This window comes from Armigeres subalbatus, chromosome 2 (assembly GCF_024139115.2).
Source record: "Armigeres subalbatus isolate Guangzhou_Male chromosome 2, GZ_Asu_2, whole genome shotgun sequence".
NCBI classification, from domain to species: Eukaryota; Metazoa; Arthropoda; class Insecta; order Diptera; family Culicidae; genus Armigeres; species Armigeres subalbatus.
Window position 1 is genome coordinate 63,342,484 of NC_085140.1, and position 20,436 is coordinate 63,362,919.

General features: G+C 42.0%; 2 protein-coding genes across 3 annotated transcripts; one reads left to right on the plus strand and one right to left on the minus strand.

Moving 5' to 3' along the window:
• Positions 1–1,552: 1,552 nt before the first annotated feature.
• On the plus strand, positions 1,553–2,847 carry LOC134208752 (DNA repair protein complementing XP-A cells homolog). The gene has a single exon (XM_062684651.1). The coding sequence runs from the start codon at positions 1,890–1,892 to the stop codon at positions 2,727–2,729; it is 840 nt and encodes a 279-aa protein (XP_062540635.1). The 5' UTR covers positions 1,553–1,889; the 3' UTR covers positions 2,730–2,847.
• A 464-nt stretch (positions 2,848–3,311) lies between these two features.
• LOC134208751 (protein tumorous imaginal discs, mitochondrial-like) lies at positions 3,312–20,136 on the minus strand. 2 transcript variants are annotated; one of them, XM_062684649.1, is made up of 6 exons: positions 19,702–20,134; positions 19,423–19,631; positions 5,716–6,323; positions 4,533–4,812; positions 4,403–4,466; positions 3,312–3,669 (listed from the first exon to the last, which is right to left on the minus strand). In XM_062684649.1, exons 1-6 carry the CDS (start codon positions 19,910–19,912, stop codon positions 3,545–3,547), a joined length of 1,497 nt encoding a protein of 498 aa, XP_062540633.1. In that variant the 5' UTR covers positions 19,913–20,134; the 3' UTR covers positions 3,312–3,544. The 2 variants fall into 2 exon arrangements, with proteins under 2 accessions (XP_062540633.1, XP_062540632.1); XM_062684648.1 differs by lacking the exon at positions 3,312–3,669 and having other exon boundaries at positions 3,758–4,466; positions 19,702–20,136.
• Between the last annotated feature and the right edge of the window lie 300 nt (positions 20,137–20,436).

A 20,436-nucleotide genomic window follows, 5' to 3' on the forward strand; every position in this document is an offset into this window, starting at 1 on the left:
AAGAAGTCGAAGGATGATATTAGAAAAATATTGCACGGGGAAGCATACGGAAATTTTTTTAAAACTCTTCTCAAAATTTCTAGAGTTTAATTAAAAACGGAAAGCAGTACGGGGTTGGACTTTTCTTATACTGTGTATCAAGTATGATATCATAAAATAAAATTTGAAATCGAAAAATTGCGTTCATTATGCAGTAGACGGAAAGTCCAACCCCGTACTGCTAACCGTTTTTAATTAAATTGCTCCTAGAATTTTTGAGAAGAGTTTTAAAAAACTTCCCGTATGCTTTCGCGTGCAATATTTTTCAAATATCATCCTTCGACTTCTTCTTCTTCATGCAACCTTTAATCGTCAATATCTTTCCCCTTGTCGCCGAGTCTTGCGCTGAGTGCTCGGCGCGGAAACCCAAAGGTGGGAATAAAATTTTGGGATTTATGCGCAATAGACGAATCCAAGTTAAAATAAGAAGAAGACACACGACGGTGTTAACTTTGACAGATCCTACAGCACATAGCATAGGAAGATCATTTTAAAATGCTTATAATAAATTCTAGACAAAATGATCAAGGATCAAGGACAAGGATCAAAGTTAACACCGTCGTGTGTCTTCTTCTTATTTTGACTTGGATTCGTCTATAATCGTTGCAACTCTTGTTGCAACTGTATTTGGATAAGTGATGGGTTGATTTGGGGTTCGCTTCTTTTAAGAATTATCGATACATATTGCAAGTATTCTCAATGCTAGCTGATGCTTTTTTAACAGCATAAAGAAGAAAATGAGTGATCTTTTTAAGCACTCACCACTCAGTAAACACAAAATTTATTGTTTATTAATTTTATAGTTGGCTGCTCATTAGGCTTTCAGCGATCGTGTACGTACACGCACGTTTCACTCACACTTTTACTCGGTTTGTTTGCAACCACGAGCAGCTGTCACGGCAAAATCAAATGGGATTGTTTGCAACCACGAACCTGCGTTCGTGTTGGTGAGAAATGTCGGCGAGACCCTAATAAGTGTGTTTGTCTAAAAATAACTGTTAATAGACCAATGCAAGATCTTGATCTAACCTCACTTATTTGACAGTTCACAGAGCTTGTTTACAAGGTGTTAGAAGAAAAATCGATGAGGAGAAAATTAAAATTCATATTTTTAGTTTAAAATTGCTGCGATCCGAATATTTCAATGATATTCTTTGCATTCAGCATGAAATCAATCGCAAAGGACATCTACATGCGAATAAAATGACGAAACAATTTTATCGGAAGCTTCGCCAGAGGCTAAGTCCCGGTGAAAAAGCTCTGTGAACTGTCAACCTACGTCATCATGCACTGGTCTATGTTGAATTCGATTATTTTGTAATTTTTTAAAGCATATAATAAATTGTAAGGGCATCTTTAGTAGAGTTATAAATTGTATGGGAGTTAGGAAATGTATTTGAAACTGTAAAAATGCCATCTTCAACAGACGTTATAGTTTCAAAAATTCGAACAGTTTCGTCGGGAAATTTATAACTGGAATACTGCTCAGTTGTATTTTTGCACGAATTTGCAACAGAATTTACTCGAGTTTTATTTCGTTCAAAACAATAGAAGATGACGTCATCAGCTACAAAAAATACTATTTCATCGACATCATAACAGTTTGACATTTGAATTGGCCTCGGAAGATTATTTTTACGTTTTCCAGTATAAAACATGTGCAGCTTATAACTGCTACTGAAGATGCATTTCTTGTTTTATATCTTTGACAGTTATAAAAAGTAAAACTCGGGAAATAAATATAACTATAACTGTAACATTACTAAAGATGCCCTAACTTTACATCGTGTGCCAGATCATGAAATTTTGTTGTATATATATTTTTTAATTAGCATCCCATACGCATAAAAATGGATGGTGTCAGTTCCACTAAATTATCCGACGCAGATCGTCGTCGCATTGAAGAGAATCGGCAGCGTGCATTAAATCTCCGTCAAGCGCGCCTTACAGCCCATCCTTATGGAGCTGCTAGCGGTGACAAAAAACGACCTCAGGAAACGGCTATTGCCGTTGGCAACGTTATAAAGGTCTCCGGCACGAAGTACATTGACAGTGGTGGCGGCTTCTTGATCGAACAACGAACCTGCGTGGATCCTAGCGAGCAGCAAGAACAGTCCGTAGATGAAAAGGAAGTAGAGAAGGATTCCGTTCCGGTGCCGATTGAGTTCGATGAATGTTTGGACTGTGGGGATCGGTTTGCGGATTCGTATCTGCTGGCTACATTCGACTATAAGGTTTGCGATGCATGTCGAGATTCGGATGGGAAGCACTCGTTGATAACCAGAACCGAAGCCAAGCAGGAATATTTGCTGAAGGATTGCGATTTGGATAAACGGGAACCGATGCTGAAGTATGTCAGTAGGAAGAACCCACACAACGTCCGTTGGGGAGAGATGAAGCTGTATCTGCATATTCAGGTGGAGGAGCGGGCGTTGGAAGTTTGGGGATCGGAGGAAAATTTAATCAAGGAAAAGGAGCTGAGAGAGGAGAAACGAGAGGTTACCAAGGTAAAGAAGTACAACAAACGCCTGAAGGAACTAAGAATGGACGTTCGGAGTAGTTTGTACGATAAGACGTCGCAGGCTCACCAGCATACTTGGGGCGACAGCGAAGTGTACAACGATGATGAGGATTCCTATACGAGGACTTGTGAAACATGCGGTCATAAGGAGACGTATGAGAAAATGTAACCTTTGCTTGACAGTGAAACGTTATAAGAAGCTGCTGGAGTTCGGTAGTACTCAAGTGTTCCTTTTTATCCCTGTATTCGAATATAGTACACAAATAGAATCTATCATTAAACCGTAATTTCATTGTACAAGTTTTTTTTTTAAATATACATACAACATACCATCTAAGCTTTTCTGCCTGGCAGGGTTTTATCTGTACCACCCGCAATATTAAATTTCTATAACATAAGCCCATTCAAAACGGATTACGATTTTGTGTCTTATTAGATGACCAAATCCTAGAGTTCTAGATCTGATTGAAGTCCAGTACTATAATGGCGAGAGACCAAAATTATTTGCTATTTCAAAATTCACTCGTAGTCACTCCTACAATATACTGCAGGCAGTTGAGGTCGAAAGGATATCTTGTTAAGATATTCCACTAAAAAATCGCATTATTTTTATACTAACAATGAATTACCAAGCCGTCAAGAGTTTATTGTTTTTAACCAAACTGAATTAATAATAAGTGTTTGTTCTCGTTACACATTTTGGAATTCTTTCTTACATGAAATCATCCACCCAATAAGGAAAACAAATAAATATTTTTAGATTATCATTAAAACAGATAATTCAATATACATTTTTCAAATTTTCTGTAATACAACATTTATCCCTTTTAGGAGAATGTAAGATCATTTTCAACCCTACCCTCTTGAAACATCCAGGCTAATAAATGAAGTGAATTATTTTGGTTTCCATTCTGCAACCAACGCTTCCTAATTTTGTGGACCTAAAGCTGTAGACTAAATAGTAGATTGCAATGAAAGAGGGACCTAATTAGTACTTCGTTCTTTCTTCTCTTCGTCTTCACTTTTGGGAGGAAGATTTTTCCGTTCTTTGATGGCCTCTCGCACGATGTCCGTCAGGTCTTGTGGTTCCGCATAGCACACTTTTCCACCTAGAAGAGGAGGAGAGATTAACTGCATTAGGATCCACGCAAGGGGAATGTTCTCTGAAGCAGTGGGCCAGATGAAAAAAAACAACGATTGTTAAGTGTTCCGAATGCAATCCGCATCGAATAAAAATTTTATTCATCTATTATTTTATAAGGTCTTAATTGGCGATTACTGGGTAAATATACAATTCGAACTGTCAAAAGAATTTGTAATTCTTGTTTAGCTTCAACATTGCATTCAAATAACCACTTAACAATCGTTGCTAGATCAGTTACTAATCTAACACAGCTCATTCCTAGTTGTAAAAGCATATTAATTTCCAGTGGCCACTTCAAGCATCGTCGAAAGGGCTCTTCTGGGGTCGTTGAGTTTGAGCTGCTCGTCGCTGCCTCTCCAGCGCCGCATCTCGTTCCAGTTCCAGCTGGTGTGGAATTTGCTGGTAGCTGTAATACACGTACCACACAAAGACCAGTGCCACTCCGAGAACGAAGTAGAATTTCGATCCTCCGAGTTGGTCTTTCTTGTGATCATGAGAACCGGTTTTATCATGCGGTTGGTAGTCGCTAAAATCATCTTCTTTCGGGCGCTGGGTAAATTTGTCCTCGATAGATTCATTTTCGTTCTTCGCCGAGGAACGAGACGATGAATTCGATGACCACGATGAAGACGTGGAGGAGGACGTTGATGAAGGATTTGGAGAGGAATTAGACGAACCAGATCCAGAGGAGGACTTACCATCGGTTTTGAACGTAACGCCCATGATTTGACCGGGGGTATCTTCTTCCAATTCAGCGTACGCCTAGAAATAAAATTCGTGGAGAAATTAATACACAATTGAACATATATCTAAACTGAACATCCTAACCTGTATCAGCGCTTTCTGCTTGTTGTTCAGCTTGGTCGGAATCTGGATTTTCACGTGTACGTAGTGGTCGCCGGTGCCATAGCTGTTGACACGTTTAAGACCCTTACCACGGAGACAGACGCGGGTGTGCGAAGATGTGCCCGGCACCACCTGGATGGTTTGATCTTCGTAGACGCCCTGCACCCGTATCGTGCCACCGAGAACCGCTTGAGAGAGGGAAATGTTTGCGTCAGTGTGCACATCGGCACCGTCTCGGCGGAAGTAGCGACTCTTCTCTACGCTGTGAATATAAAATTGTAACATAAATAACAAAGAGCCTTTGTTCCATTCTCCATCTAATGAAAACAACTTCATCGTATTAAAACAGACAAAATAGGAACCAATTTCTAATATGCGTGCTAAGAGATGCAAAATATCAATTTTGAGCTTGAGCTTGAGCTTGATTGACTGCTCGTAGTTGCTACTCCATTATGACCAGATCAGCTGTTCTTGCACAGGGAACCAACAGATGTTTGCTTGGGACTAGCACACATCTTCATCTTCATTTGTTAGGTCATACTGGCGCCTGCCACGTCAGAATGCAAGTCAATGTAGGGAAGGGGGAGGAAATGATGATGCAAATCACTCGCCCACTGCAAGCCGAATATACCTCTGCACTTGCCACGAGTTCAAGCGGAATTTGTTGGAATTTCTGGGTTAGGTTGGAGAGGCAGAGGTCCGTCTTGGTTAACGAGCTGCCAATGTGATAGATAAGAGAAGGTAACTGATGAAATTTCTAATTGGATGTAGGAGACGAGCTCTATAGTTCATTTCCAATTCTAGCAGATTACTGTTAGAATACTCAAGTTGAAGGTATAGGAATAGTAATGGAAACGGTATGGAAGTCCATTTCCAGTTCTAGCGATTGCTAGAACAAGAAAAAGATACAAAGTAGGAGAATGGAGCGGACCTGGGATTGAACCCACGACCTCCTGCGTATGAGGCAGAAGCAGTAGCCATATGACTACCAAGCCCGCATCGAGATACAAAATATCAATTTTCAAATTTATAAACTATGAATATGAATCTGGGAGCTATGAGCCCTATGATACGGAGAGGCGGTGAAGTAACCCTATACAATTTCCTAGAGTAACTTATTCTACCTTTCTTATAACAGTAATGTAACGAGACCTTGGCAACGTACTTGAATGTAATGAACAGTTCCTTGTTTCCCACGCTCATTCGTACCGTCTGTCCATCCTCAACGCCGGCCGGCACTGGAACGGTTACCCGCTTCCGCTGAACCGTCTGCCCTTTGCCGGTGCACTCCTGGCACGGATATTTGATGTACATTCGCGTACCCTGACAATACCGACAGGTGGAACGCATCACAAACGGTCCAGTAGATATCGTCTCCATTCCGGTACCGTTGCAGTACTGGCACTTGCCGGGTTTGGTGCCCGGTTCGCATCGTGATCCGGTACATTTGGGGCATGTATCCACCACATTAACGTCTATGTCTTTGTTGACACCGCGGGCCGCCTGGGCAAAGGTCAAGTTCATCATTACTTCCTGGGCACCACCAAAGCCATACCGCGAATCGGAGAAATCATCGAAACCGGCCTTGAATCCTCCGTCGCCGAAAATCTTACGGAACAGCTCCTCCGGATCGATCGAGCTGCGGAACTGCCAGTTCTGCGAGAATCCTTGTGGGCCATGCCCAGCCGGACCACCACCGCCGGCTCTGCCCATCTGCTCCGATGTCTGTCCGTAAGTGTCATACTCACGCCGTTTGGTGTCATCGCTCAGCACCTGACAAAATACGGAAAAATGAACATTCAAAATAACAATTATGATTCGCTTCTGGAGATTGTTTTACAAGGGTTACATTTTGCTAATAATAATCTGATGACCTAATAGATAAGAAAAAACGCAGTGCAGTGATATGCACTGCGCGACGACGGCAATCAAATCGTTCGATGTAGAACGCCAGCTAAAGCACATAAAGAATGAACCAGGATGATATGCGGAGGTTTTTCGCGACCTTTAATACAATGCTGATGTGACGCGGATATATTTGAATTGGTCGAGGAATTAGTTGTCTAGCAAATATATGCAATGCGGCCTTGAAAAACAGCTAAATAAGATAAGGACTCGTAATTACTGCTAGTAAAAACTAATGCAGATTAAATATCATGTCATACAAAATTGGGATGGATGGTAAACTATGACACTACTCTAAAATTGTATACAGGACCAAAAGTTATTCTGTTCCGCGAATTCAAGAACAACGAATCATCAAGCCCTCTCAAGACATCACAAGGTATTTATGGGACAGTAGACACAGCGACATCAGAAGGTCCAAGTAGTGCCCAGTTGGCTGCTCGACAAGTTATGCCATGTGATTTACCGAAATTCTGTGCGGATGCCGAGGATTGGCCAATCTTCTATAGTTCGTTAACGAACACAACGAAGGTCTTCGGGTATACGGATGCCGAGAACCTGGAACGTTGCTTAGGAGGCTCAGCATTGGAGGCGGTTAAATCTTGCCTGCTTATACCGGTATCAGTACCGTTCGTTATGGAAACGCTTCATAAACTCTATGGATGGCCGGAGATACTGATACGCTCGCTCTTGAAAAGTGTAAGAAACGCTCCTCCTCCGAAGTCAGATAATCTGAACACCATAGTGGCATACGGCTTGGTAATTCGGAACCCTGTTGACCATATAATTCTGTCCGACCAACATGCGCATTTATCCAATCCGATGCTGCTACAGGAGTTGATCGATTAATTGCCAACCTCCCTCAACTTGGCGGCCTATAATAGTTTTGTGTCGGAGCAAGTTAATTTAGCCTCTGAGTTGAACATAGGAGCGGAATCTGCACACACGCTTAAAGTAAATTACACATCGCATGAATAATTTTCACACATGACGACGATGACACGAGAGAATAGCAATTTGTGTGAAAATTATGTGTAAGACATGCACAGTCGCTGTGTAATGTCTTTTATTCTTTTAATATGTGTAAGAAACTTTGCTTTGAACTGTCAAGTCCATTTTGATCGCCGGTTGCGTCCGGCATGCATCGCAAGGAAAATGACTTTTTCTTTGGATTTTCGTTAAGTTTTGATACGATACAACTAAAATGTGCGACTATAAACATCACACTTTAGTTTGGTCATATCGAAACAAATGGGGACTCCTCTGAAATAGTATAAAAATGTTGCGATAATTTTCAATTTACATGAAAAAATATAATTGAGGTTAGGTCCGTTTTCCGACCGCTCTCTCACTGTGTGAAATGAACTCATCGGAAATCGTTAACCGTCAATTACACTAAAATGAGTAACATGGCATATTATCAGTTATGTGTTGTTCCAGGTTAGGCCCGTTTTGTGTGAACGAAACACAAAATTGTGTGAATGACGTTAAGCGTGCAGTATCACACCAGGCAATTCGCGAAGTCGAAGCAAAATTCTTCACACAAACAATGACAGTTCTTTATGGGTTTTTACAGTAGAGCAACAGAGAGGAGGAGATGGCGGCCATGTTTCACTCAAACTCTGACAGATAGCAATGGGATTTCCCATAGGAGGGAAGAGCAGAATTTGCTTCGACTTCGCGAATAACGGTTTGAAAAGCCCACACGCTTAAAGTAAATTACACATCGCATGAATAATTTTCACACATGACGACGATGACACCTGGTTCTGGCCTGGCTTAATTAACTCAGATAGTTGACGATATCATCAAATTGTTTCCTTCCGAATCGGCGAAATTCTCTCGCTGACCAGTGCGGACGAATGGAACTACGTGCCTTCGAATCGAGGCTTAATGTGGCGGACAGGGAATCAATTTTTCTGGGATGCGCATACGAAACAAGCGACAAAAGAGAACCAATGACAAAGCTTTGTTTTTGTCGGAGAAAATAATGACAAAGATCCGAAACATTTTGTCAGCAACAAAAAAGAAGACAATCTTGTTGCTAACTTTTCATCCCGTTATTTTGCATTATTTCTAGAGCAAATTTCGGTTTTATGTTATCATAGTGTCTGCTTTTATGGAAATATTCGAGAATCGAACAATGATTACAAAATTAGCATCGTATTATCGGAAATATCAGAGCATCCAAGGCAAATGATTCTTGTCATATTGTGTTCGGGTTCTGATAATGGTTTGTCGCTAGGTGCGTTTGTCAATAACAAATTCTGTTGATGACAAAGAGTATATTGTAAGGTGTTGCTCGAATCTTGATTCCCTGGTGGCGGATGATACAACCAAATGGAATTCAGGTCCATCGTTCAATCCAGAAAATATAAAGAATAATAAAAATATAAAGATAAACGTCGGGTATATGGCTCGAAGTCGACGGAACGATTGGTTCGACGAAGAGTGCAGACAGATTCTGGAGGAGAAGGACGCAGCGCGGGCGGTCGCGCTGCAGCAAGGTACCCGGCAGAACGTGGAACGTTATAGACGGAAGCGGAAACAGCAGACCCGCCTTTTTCAGGAGAAGAAACGCCACCTGGAAGAAGCGGAGTGCGAGGAGATGGAACAGCTGTGCCGTTCTCAAGAAACACGCAAGTTCTATCAGAAGCTCAACGCATCCCGCAAAGGCTTCGTGCCGCGAGCCGAAATGTGCCGGGATAAGGATGGGAGCATCTTGACGGACGAACGTGTGGTGATCGAAAGGTGGAAGCAGCACTACGAGGAACATCTGAATGGCGCTGAGAGTACAGGCAGTGAAAGTCAAGACAGCAGAGGAGATGACTACGTCAGTTCAGCGGACGATGGAAGCCAACCAGCCCCCACCTTGAGGGAAGTTAAGGATGCCATTCAACAGCTAAAGACCAATAAAGCAGCTGGTAAGGATGGTAACGGAGCTGAGCTCATCAAGATGGCCCCGGAAAAGCTGGCCACTTGCCTGCACAAACTGATAGTCAGAATCTGGGAAACCGAACAGCTACCGGAGGAGTGGAAGGAAGGGGTTATATGCCCCATCTACAAGAAAGGCGACAAACTGGAGTGTGAGAACTTTCGAGCGATCACCATCCTTAATTCCGCCTACAAAGTGATATCCCAGATCATATTCCGTCGTCTGTCACCATTAGTGAACGAGTTCGTGGGAAGTTATCAAGCCGGATTCGTTGACGGCCGCTCGACAACGGACCAAATCTTTACTGTACGGCAAATCCTTCAAAAATGCCGTGAATACCAGGTCCCAACGCACCATCTGTTCGTTGATTTCAAGGCGGCATACGACAGTATAGACCGCGTAGAGCTATGGAAAATTATGGACGAGAACAGCTTCCCCGAGAAGCTTACCAGATTGATCAAAGCAACGGTGGATGGTGTGCAAAACTGTGTGAAGATTTCGGGGGAACACTCCAGTTCGTTCGAATCGCGCCGGGGACTAAGACAAGGTGATGGACTTTCGTGCCTGTTGTTCAACATTGCGCTAGAAGGTGTCATGCGGAGAGCCGGGTGTAACAGCCGGGGTACGTTTTTCAACAGATCCAGTCAATTTATTTGCTTCGCGTATGACATGGACATTGTCGGCCGAACATTTGCAAAGGTGGCAGAACTGTACACCCGCCTGAAACGTGAAGCAACAAAAGTTGGACTGGTGGTGAATGCGTCAAAGACAAAGTACATGCTTGTGGGCGGAACCGAGCGCGACAGGGCCCGCCTGGGAAGCAGTGTTACGATAGACGGGGATACCTTCGAGGTGGTCGAGGAATTCTACCTCGGATCCTACCTCTACCTCTACCTACCTCTACCTCGGATCCTTGCTAACGGCTGACAACAACGTTAGTCGTGAAATACGAAGGCGCATCATCTGTGGAAGTCGGGCCTACTACGGGCTCCAGAAGAAACTGCGGTCGAAAAAGATTCGCCACCGCACAAAATGTGTCATGTACAAGACGCTTATAAGACCGGTTGTCCTCTACGGACATGAAACATGGACAATGCTCGAGGAGGACTTGCAAGCACTCGGAGTATTCGAGAGACGGGTGCTTAGGACCATCTTTGGCGGTGTGCAAGAAGACGGTGTTGGGCGGCGAAGAATGAACCATGAGCTCGCCCAACTCTACGGCGAACCCAGTATCCAGAAGGTAGCTAAAGCCGGAAGGGTACGATGGGCAGGACATGTTGCAAGAATGCCGGACAGCAACCCTACAAAGATGGTGTTCGCTTCCGATCCGGCAGGTACGAGACGGCGTGGAGCGCAGCGAGCGAGATAGGCAGACCAGGTGCAAAACGACTTGGCGAGCGTGGGGCGTATCCGAGGATGGAGAGATGCGGCCTCGAACCGTGCATTGTGGCGTCAAATTGTTGATTCAGTGTTATCTGTTTAGATGTTAACTAAATAAATGAAATGAATAAAGATAAAAATAAAAGAATAAAGAAAAAATCGTTGGTTTCTTGGTCCACAATTTTTACGACAACCAAAACAGCAGTGGCCAAGAAAATGGTAAGGCTGAAAAAATGCTTTGGCGCCAGGCCCAAGCACAGGCGTATTCAATGGATGTTTTTGAGTTAAACAAAGGTGGCAGCGTTGGTAAAAGTAGTCCTTTGCGGTCTCTAACTCCGTTCGTTGACAAAAGCGGTGTCATTCGGTTAGGAGGTCGAGTCGGAAGCGCCTCGCATCTGTCCTATGGAACCAAAGAGCTTGTAGTAATACCAAGGGATCATCGCATCACCTTCCTTCTCGTAGATAGCGTTCATCGACGGCTCCACTATGTCAATGGAGAAACAGTGTGCAATGAATTGCGACAAAAATTTCATATACCCAAGCTCAGAGTTCTCGTACGTACAGTCAGCCGAAGTTGTCAGTACTGCAAGGTAAAAAAGCAGGCTTTCGGCCACCTTTGATGGTACCACTGCCGAAGGTACGTCTAACACTTTTTGTATGACCGTTCACTTACGTCGGCGTGGACTATAATATGGAACCGTTTAAGGTAAAGGTTGAACGCAGCGTAGTTAAGAGGTGGATTTGTTTGTTTACCTGCTTGACAATACGGGCTATCCATCTCGAGCTGGTCCACAGTCCCACATCGAAAGCCTGCGTTATGGCCTTCAGAAGATTTGTTGCCAGACGTGGTGCTCCGCTGGAGGTATTTTCGAATAGTGGCACAAAGTTTGGTGGAGCCAAACGACAGTAGTCCGAAGAAAAGCAAAATATCCAAGATATCATTGAGGACTGCGCAGCAACATTCACCAACGCTAATATTCAGTGGACTTCAACTGCCAGTAGCTCCACACATGGGTGGACCATGGGAGCGTATGGTGCGGTCAGTAAAGGTGGCGATGATAGCTATTTCCGACAGCACACGCTATCCTAGTGGCAAGGTAATGGAGACAATCATGTTGGAGGCTGAAGCGATCCTCAACTCGCGACCGCTTACTTATGTTCCCTTGAATGTGGAAGACGAAGAGGCACTCACTTCAAATCATTTCCTGCTGTACGGATCATCTGGTATCAAGCAACCAATTACTGAATCTGTAACTGGAAACATTCTTCGGGATAGTTGCAAAATGATACAACATATCACTGACGAATTTTGGTGCAGATGGATTCGAGAGTATCTTCCGATGATAACGAGGCGTACGAAATGGTTCTATGCATTTAAACCTTTAGAAGTTAGTGATCTAGTTGTGATAGTGGACGACCAGGCGAAGAATCGATGGGAGCGAGGAAGGATTATGGAGACTTTCCCGGATAAAGCTGGACATGTGAGACGTGCTACGGTGCAAACAGCAAGGAGAGTATTTGCTAGGCCTGCAGTCCGGCTAGCTGGCAGTTCTGGATTGTGTCGGCGACGACAGTAGCTGACTGGGGAACGGAAGAAGTTCACTGGTCGGGGAATGTCGCCGATACCCCTCGTTGCGGCGAATCGATTGTGACCCAACTGCCCGAATCCTTGCGGCGAAACGAAGACAATAGAGGAAGTCTTGGGAAAACAAATTTGTACAATACGGTTGATGAGTTGCTATTTATATTCAATAGTAGAATGCAATAAAATAAATTACAGCAAGGTGTCAGGATATATTAGTGAGCTATTTGAATTTATTATTAAAACATTCAGGTATTGATTCGTTTAGAATTGCTGCCACGTATGTGAATGTGAAAGAGTTGAGGTATGTCGTAACTATCCCATTAATGCCCGCAAGGTTGGCAAAGCTTGCTGAATTTTTATATGAACAGTCATATTTGTAAAACACTGGGTTCATATAAATTAAAGCCTATGTCGCAATTAACAGAAAAGTGTCCATGCTAAAAATTCGTTAATATTTAGCTATAAAAAAAATTATATTTATATGATCATTGGCTTATTATAGCCTGATAAGCATAAGGTCGTTATTACAATTCCAACTGCTTATTCTAATCATTTGCCGAATTCTGATAACTATAATTTGCTTCGCATTTTTGATAGATAAATTTTATTTGTGGTTAAATGCTGTTGCTCACATTGGCAACATCAAAAAGGTATTGTATTACCATCATAGCAAGCTAGGATTTGAAATATGAATATCATAGCATGCCTGATGACGTAGACGTATAAAATAGTTCATGATGTATTCAGCTGTCAACCAAGCAAGACATTTTATTAAATTTGTTAAAACTTAAATAGTTGTTTAACTACAACAAATTGGCGACGAGAATATTTGAAGAATTTTCAATTTGCAACGTCTTAGAATCATGATGGCTGAAGGTGGAGACAGTGGATTTTCCGGTTCGGCGCAACTTTCAACGCAGCAGTTGATGAAGCAGATGGCTGATCAGAATGCACGGTTATTACTTCTCCTGGAGCACTTGGCCAATCCACAAGCAGTTCCGGCGACAACTCAGCGAAGCGCAGAACAGATCGTTGAATCATTATCATCAGCGATCAAGGAGTTCCACTACGATCCTACAGTAGGAATGACTTTCGACCGTTGGTTCAGCAAATTCGAAGATCTTTTCAGAGCAGACGGCAGAGGACTGGACGACCAAGCGAAGATTCGTTTATTACTGCGAAGTCTGAGCGTTACAGTTTACGAAAAATTTATCAACTACCTTCTGCCGCAGCACCCGCGTGACTTTACGTTCGACAAGGTCGTGGTGAAACTAAAGGTGATTTTCGATCAACAGAAGTCACTTTTCAGCAAACGTTATGACTGTTTCCGGTTAATCAAGATTGAACAAGATGACTTTGTCTCGTACGCCGGAAGCGTGAACCGCCAGTGTGAAGAATTTGAATTATCAAAGCTCAAAATCGACCAATTCAAAGCACTGATTTTTTTTGCGGACTGCAATCGTCAAAGGAAGCAGATGTTAGAACTCGCTTATTGGCCAAACTTGAATCTGAAGCTGCAGAAGACATCAATTTGGAAGCACTTGTGATTGAGTGTCAACGCATAGCAAACCTAAAGCATGACACGGCATTGGTGGAGAAGCAGTCATTTTCATCAGTACAAGCAATTCAAAATCACAAGCAGCAACTGGGATCCAAATTAAAATAATCTACAGTACCCCGTTCACCGTGTTGGCAATGTGGAAGGATGCATTTTGTGAAGGATTGCTCGTATTCCAATCATGTCTGCAAGCTTTGCAAAAAGCAGGGGCATAAGGAAGGTTACTGTAGTTGTTTCAACAAGATCAGTGTTTCAGCAGAGTCAAAGAAAAACAAAAAGAAGTCAGCAAGGTCAAACCACATTCGTTCAGTGAACCACCTCTGCATTCGTCGGAAGTATGTAACCGCCAAGATCAACCAAGAAACTGTGAAGCTACAACTTGACTGTGGCTCAGATATTACTATCATCTCCGAGCAGTCTTGGAGAAAGTGTGGATCTCCTGCTCTCTCAAAATCAGGACATCGAGCGAACACAGCATCCAGTGACCAGTTACCATTACTTGGAGAATTCGGTTGCACCATGGAGATTAAGAATGATGCAAGGCAAGGAACATGTTTTGTGACTTCCGTGAATGGACTTAATCTTCTGGGTCTTGATTTTATGGACGCGTTTGATCTCTGGAAGAAGCCCTTGGTGAACATCTGCAATCAAGTGAACTGCACCAACAACTCACATTCCGCTTCATTCAATGGATACTCAACATTATTTCCTGAGGTTTTCAAGGACTCACTTGGACACTGCACAAAAACTAAGGTGAAATTGTTCTTGAAACCGAATGCTCAGCCCGTTTTCAGACCTAAACGACCGGTTCCTTTCCACACAGTGCAGAAAGTAGACGAAGAGTTAGATCGTCTTCAACGTTTAAAGATTATATCACCGGTTGACTATTCGGACTGGGCAGCTCCAATCGTGTGTGTAAAAAAACCGGGAGGAAAGATAAGAATTTGTGCGGACTATTCAACCGGTTTGAACGCGGTTTTGGAATCAAATCATTATCCGTTACCGACCCCCGAGGATATTTTTGCCAAGCTCTCGGGAAGTAAAATTTTCAGCGTCATAGACCTGTCCGATGCTTATCTTCAGGTCGAGGTTGATGATGAATCAAAGAAGATATTGACTATAAATACTCATCGAGGCTTATTTCAATTTAACCGTCTACCCCCTGGTGTGAAATCTGCGCCCGGTGCCTTCCAGAAACTTACAAGTCAAATGATTGCTGGATTAGAAGGTGTGGACAATTTCTTGGATGATTTCTTCGTCCACAGTGACACGAAAGAAGGGCACGATCGTATTCTTGAAGCACTTTTCACACGAATGAAGGAATATGGATTCAGTATTCGTCCGGAGAAATGCTAGTTCTACCAGCCGGGAATCAAATTTCTTGGCATTATCGTCAACGCAGACGGTATCAAGCCCGATCCAGAAAAAGTTGCAGCTATTGCCGAAATGAAACGACCAACGGATTCAAGCACGTTACGTTCTTTTCTCGGTGCCGCTAATTTTTATGGTAAATTTGTACGAGAAATTCAACGAATTCGAAGGCCGCTGGACAAGTTGCTTAAAAAAGAAAACAAATTCATTTGGACTCTACAATGTCATGAAGCTTCCGATAACATCAAGAAGGTTTTACAATCAGACTTACTGCTTACTCATTATAATCCTTCTTTAAGGCCAGTATCGACTTAAAAAGTAGAGAGGTTACGGAATTTTGTTCAATATTACCAAGAGGAATTTTGACAACTGATCTGCATGGAACAAATTGTCACCTCTACTTACGGAATAATCGAGCAGAATATTTTTCCGAAAGTAAAGTGACAGCTCCCATTACTTTGCGTGGGAACCTTACAAATGCCAATTTTGTTTTTTGTTCTTTTCATGTGGATACTGCTGTAAGAATTTTGTTTCGATTCTTTACTTTTCCGATTCAGTGAACGGAATTTAACATGTGATTGAGATAGAAAAAGAAATTTCTTTTGAACACGATACCAACCTTTAGAATTGATTGTAGCCGGCGACGCACTGAGAAGTATTTCAGCCCAAATCCTGGCCAAAAGTCAAAAACAAAAATTTTGGATATTTCCATATTATTTTTCGTTTTTGAACTCTCAAATAGTAATACTAATTTGCCAAGGGATTTTTGAAACAATATTGTTTACTTGTAAGCAATGCTGACTGTCAAAATTTCAATGCTAGTTTAATCACAATTGTGCATTAAAAAATGTTAACGTTTATTCGTGTTTTTCTTGGTTATTAGTGATTTTGAAGATGAAAATCAATATAGGTATCAATGATGTGTAATAGGTATCAATGATGTGTGTGTGATCTGTAACCGTTTTCAGGTGATCCATAATCATGATATCATTTGCCAGCTTTTTTCTACCTTTTTACAATAATATGTTTTACAAAATAAAACTTTTAATTAGGTTCCAAACTCGTCCAAGCAACAAAATTTTCATCTTTGGAAAGATTGGAGTTTCCCTAAAAAGCTCCACAAAACACATTTCACGCATCCTCACGCAATCGTGATTTATTTGTATTTTAATAAAGTGAAGTTTGCTAAAAAGCTAGTCAAAAAGATAAATAATCTTGGTTTTGAGCCACAAAGCTTACATAAATTATGTTTTGCTTCCAAAAAAGAGTGAGGCCAAAAATGTTGTAAGTAATGATAATCAAAGAATGAAAAATAACATAAGAAAGATCATACTCAATGACGGATCCAGAGTTGGGCACCAGTCGTTGCAAGCACGCTGTAGTTCTCAAAGGCAGCGTTCTTGCGCCAAGTGATGCTTTATCAAATAACAATAACTGACGCCGTCAGTGGTCATACTGCACTGCTATGAATGCAAAAAGCATAAAAACGAAAAAATACACTTTGCTGTGTATATTTACAGACAATAAATTGATTGACATAGTTTTGGCCACGCTTTTACTCTGCGTACTCCTATGTGCGACGCTTCAAAAACTGGTATAGGCGCAGTTATTTTACATCGTTTTCCTGATGGACAACTGAAAGCAATTGCTCATGCATCAAGCACGCTGTCAGCAGCAGAGCAAAACTATGGCCAGGTTGAGAAAAAAGCGCTCGCGTTAGTATTTGCTGTAGCTAAGTTTCGTCGTATGCTGTTGGGAAGAAGATTCAAACTTCAAACCGACCATCAACCGCTTGTTAAAGTGTTTGGATCGAAAAAAGGAATTCCACTTCATACAGCGAATCGACTGCAAAGATGGGCCCTGTCACTTCTGGGGTACGATTTTGACGTGGAATATGTCTCAACGAATAATTTCGGATATGCAGATGTTCTTTCGAGGCTAATTTCAAACCATCAAAAGCCTGAAGAGGAATACGTCATCGCAGCCATCAATCTGGAAGAGGAAATCAACGACAGTTTGCTTGGAAACTTAGAATCGCTTCCAGTAAATTTCGAGATGCTCAAGGCCACCACCAGTAAGGATCCAATTTTGCAGCAGGTCAAGATTCATATTGAAAATGGTTGGCCACGCTGTAAAAACAGTATTTCATCACAGCTTCAATCTTTTTATTTGCGACGCGAGTCTTTGTCTATCGTAAATGGCTGCATTATGATGGAAGATCGTGTCGTCGTTCCAGATTTGTATAGTCAGCGAATTCTAAAGCAGATTCATCGGGGACATCAAGGAATCGAAAGGATGAAAGCTATTGCTCGGAGCGTTGTTTTCTGGCCAAAGATTGACATATATATTCAAGACTTTGTTCGTCGATGCAGTATCTGTGCAAGCGCTGCTAAGTCATTACCGCATTTCCAACCACAGCCATGGCCTCGAGCAGAAGGTCCCTGGAAACGCATTCACATGGACTACGCTGGACCGTTGGATGGAATGTTCTATTTGGTAGTGGTAGATTCTTATTCAAAATGGCCTGAAATCTTCCAAACGCGATCAACCACTACACAAACCACCATTCGCTTCCTCAAGGAAATTTTTGCAAGATTCGGTATACCAGAGACAGTCGTGTCCGATAATGGAACACAATTTACAAGCAGTGAATTTAAGCACATGTGTGACCAGCTTGGAATTATACACATCCGTACTGCACCATATCATCCGCAATCAAATGGACAAGCAGAGCGATTCGTTGACACTTTGAAACGGTCACTACGAAAAATTGTTGAAGGGGAAGAAGTACCATCTGCAGATGCTCTTCAAACTTTTCTTCAAGTTTATCGATCGACACCCAGTGCTATACTAAACGGAAATTCTCTTGCTCAAGAAATGTTGGGCCGTACTATGCGAACCACACTGGATTTATTACGACCAAAACCAAACCGTACCTGCTCCCAGTTGAATAAGCCTCACAAGAAGTTTTCAGCAGGTGCAAAGGTTTATGCAAAGGTGTATTCTACTCCAAGCAAGTGGAAATGGGTTCCAGGCACTATTATCGAAGCAATCGGTGCTGTAAACTACAATGTTCTTTTAAATCAGCAAGCAGGAAGGAGGCAACTGATTCGTTCGCACGTAAACCAACTTCGTCCACTATTCGAAGCTACCAAAGAAGATACAGTACAGCCTGAAGAACCATTAACTCCGTTTGACATCCTTGTGAGTGAATTTGGACTCCGCAAGAAAAATGTACCTATTCAGCTGCTAACCCCGATTCAACAACATCCACCATTGGAAGTTGTGCCATCTGAACCAGTTTTGATGTTGCCTTTATCAATCAGGATAGCTCAGTAGGCGAAGAGTTCTTTGAATCTTTTGAAAAAGACGCAACCATCTCAACAACAAATCAGCGCTGAACAATTAAGGACTCCGAGGCCAACAAGGATCATTCGACCACCTAGAAAATATCAAGATTATATTATCTAGCCAATTAAAAAAAGGAGATATTACTGTAGAGAATACGATCAGATATTATGCGAATGCAAAAAAAATAATAATATTTGAAGCATCTCCATAACATCATCTACAATGTGCTTGCTTGAACATGCTCTCAGTGGCTATACTTATTATTTGTATGGTCTCGATGGAGATAAACTTTATTATTTTTGGGTGAAAAATCGCAGTACTCTGTGCCTTATTAGACAGAAAATAAAATCAGTTTTATGAATATTGTTTAGACGAAAGGACGCAAGAAAAACGGTTACGAAACAACCATGAACAAAACTTTTCAAGTTTTTGGTTACTACAATTACCATCATAGCAAGTTAGGATTTGAAATATGAATATCATAGCATGCCTGATGACGTAGAAGTATAAAATAGTTCATGGTGTATTCAGCTGTCAACCAAGCAACACATTTTATTAAATTTGTTAAAACTTAAATAGTTGTTTAACTTCAACATATTGTATACTCCCGACATGTAACGATAATTAATATTTTTAAAGATTGTATTCATTTGAAATCGCTTTATAATTTAAAACTTTACTATAGTTTATTAAAAAACAACTCACAACCAGCCCTGTATTTAGTAAACAATCAGCAATCTGTCTAATCGATTACAAACCCTCCTTTTATATAATGCAAAACACTCACCTCGTACGCTTCAGAAACTTCCTGAAACTTCCGACTCGAATCAGGATCGCCCTTGTTTGTATCCGGATGGTACTTTTTCGCCAGCTGATAATAGGCTTTTTTGATTTCCTTCGCCGATGCGTTCTTCGCAACGCCCAACAAGTTGTAATAATCCTTCTTCAGCAGCGCATTACCGGTGCTGATCCATCTGGTCGTCTGGATGATGGTGCCTGCAAAGTACAAAGGAAAACAAATTGATGATGATGTAATCTGGAGGCAATCACTCTTTCAGCCATCAACCTCTATTTCTTTGCTTATTTGTGGCGAAGAGGGCCGAAGGCGGGGAACCAGAATTCAAGGGCCGACAATTTGTGCAGCATCCATGGCTAATGACACCGCCACCGACGACGGTCGCCGCTGAACCGAACTGCCGGGCGGTGGTGGCAGCAACGAGGATCTTCTTGCCGTTGATGATCCGGTAACTTTTCTGCAGCAACGCACGGGTGTTCATTTCGGTCCCAGGAGGAAGTTTTGCAGTTCACTATCACGCACGGTAAACCGAATTAGCACGGACTAAAGCGCACAAACACCCGATTGTTAAACGCAGCAAAAAAAAACTGGAAAATCGTTTCGGCCCGCACCGCTGTTTTTCACTGCTTTTGATAATTTGGGAAAACAGCACAGAAAAGTGTGATCTTGATATCTCCGCCTCCGGTTTCGAAAACTTGAGAACGAAACATGCGAGGAAAAGAGATGTCATTTAAAAGAAAAGTCATTTGACACACTTCTGTGAATCTAACGTCCAGGTTTTATCGCCTATTTTATTCCCTCCGTGTATTTTTTGGTCGGATAACGTCCAGCTTTTGGACCGTTTTAAAAAATAGGTGTGACTTTGTACTTTGTGACTATTTGGTACCGGTTATGAAGGATGGTGTCCGGCGAGCAGCCATTCTTATAACGGGGTGATTTTCTTAATTTTCGAACTGTCACTTTTAAGTTTAATTCTCCAAATGAGACAGACCCATAGTATCGGTA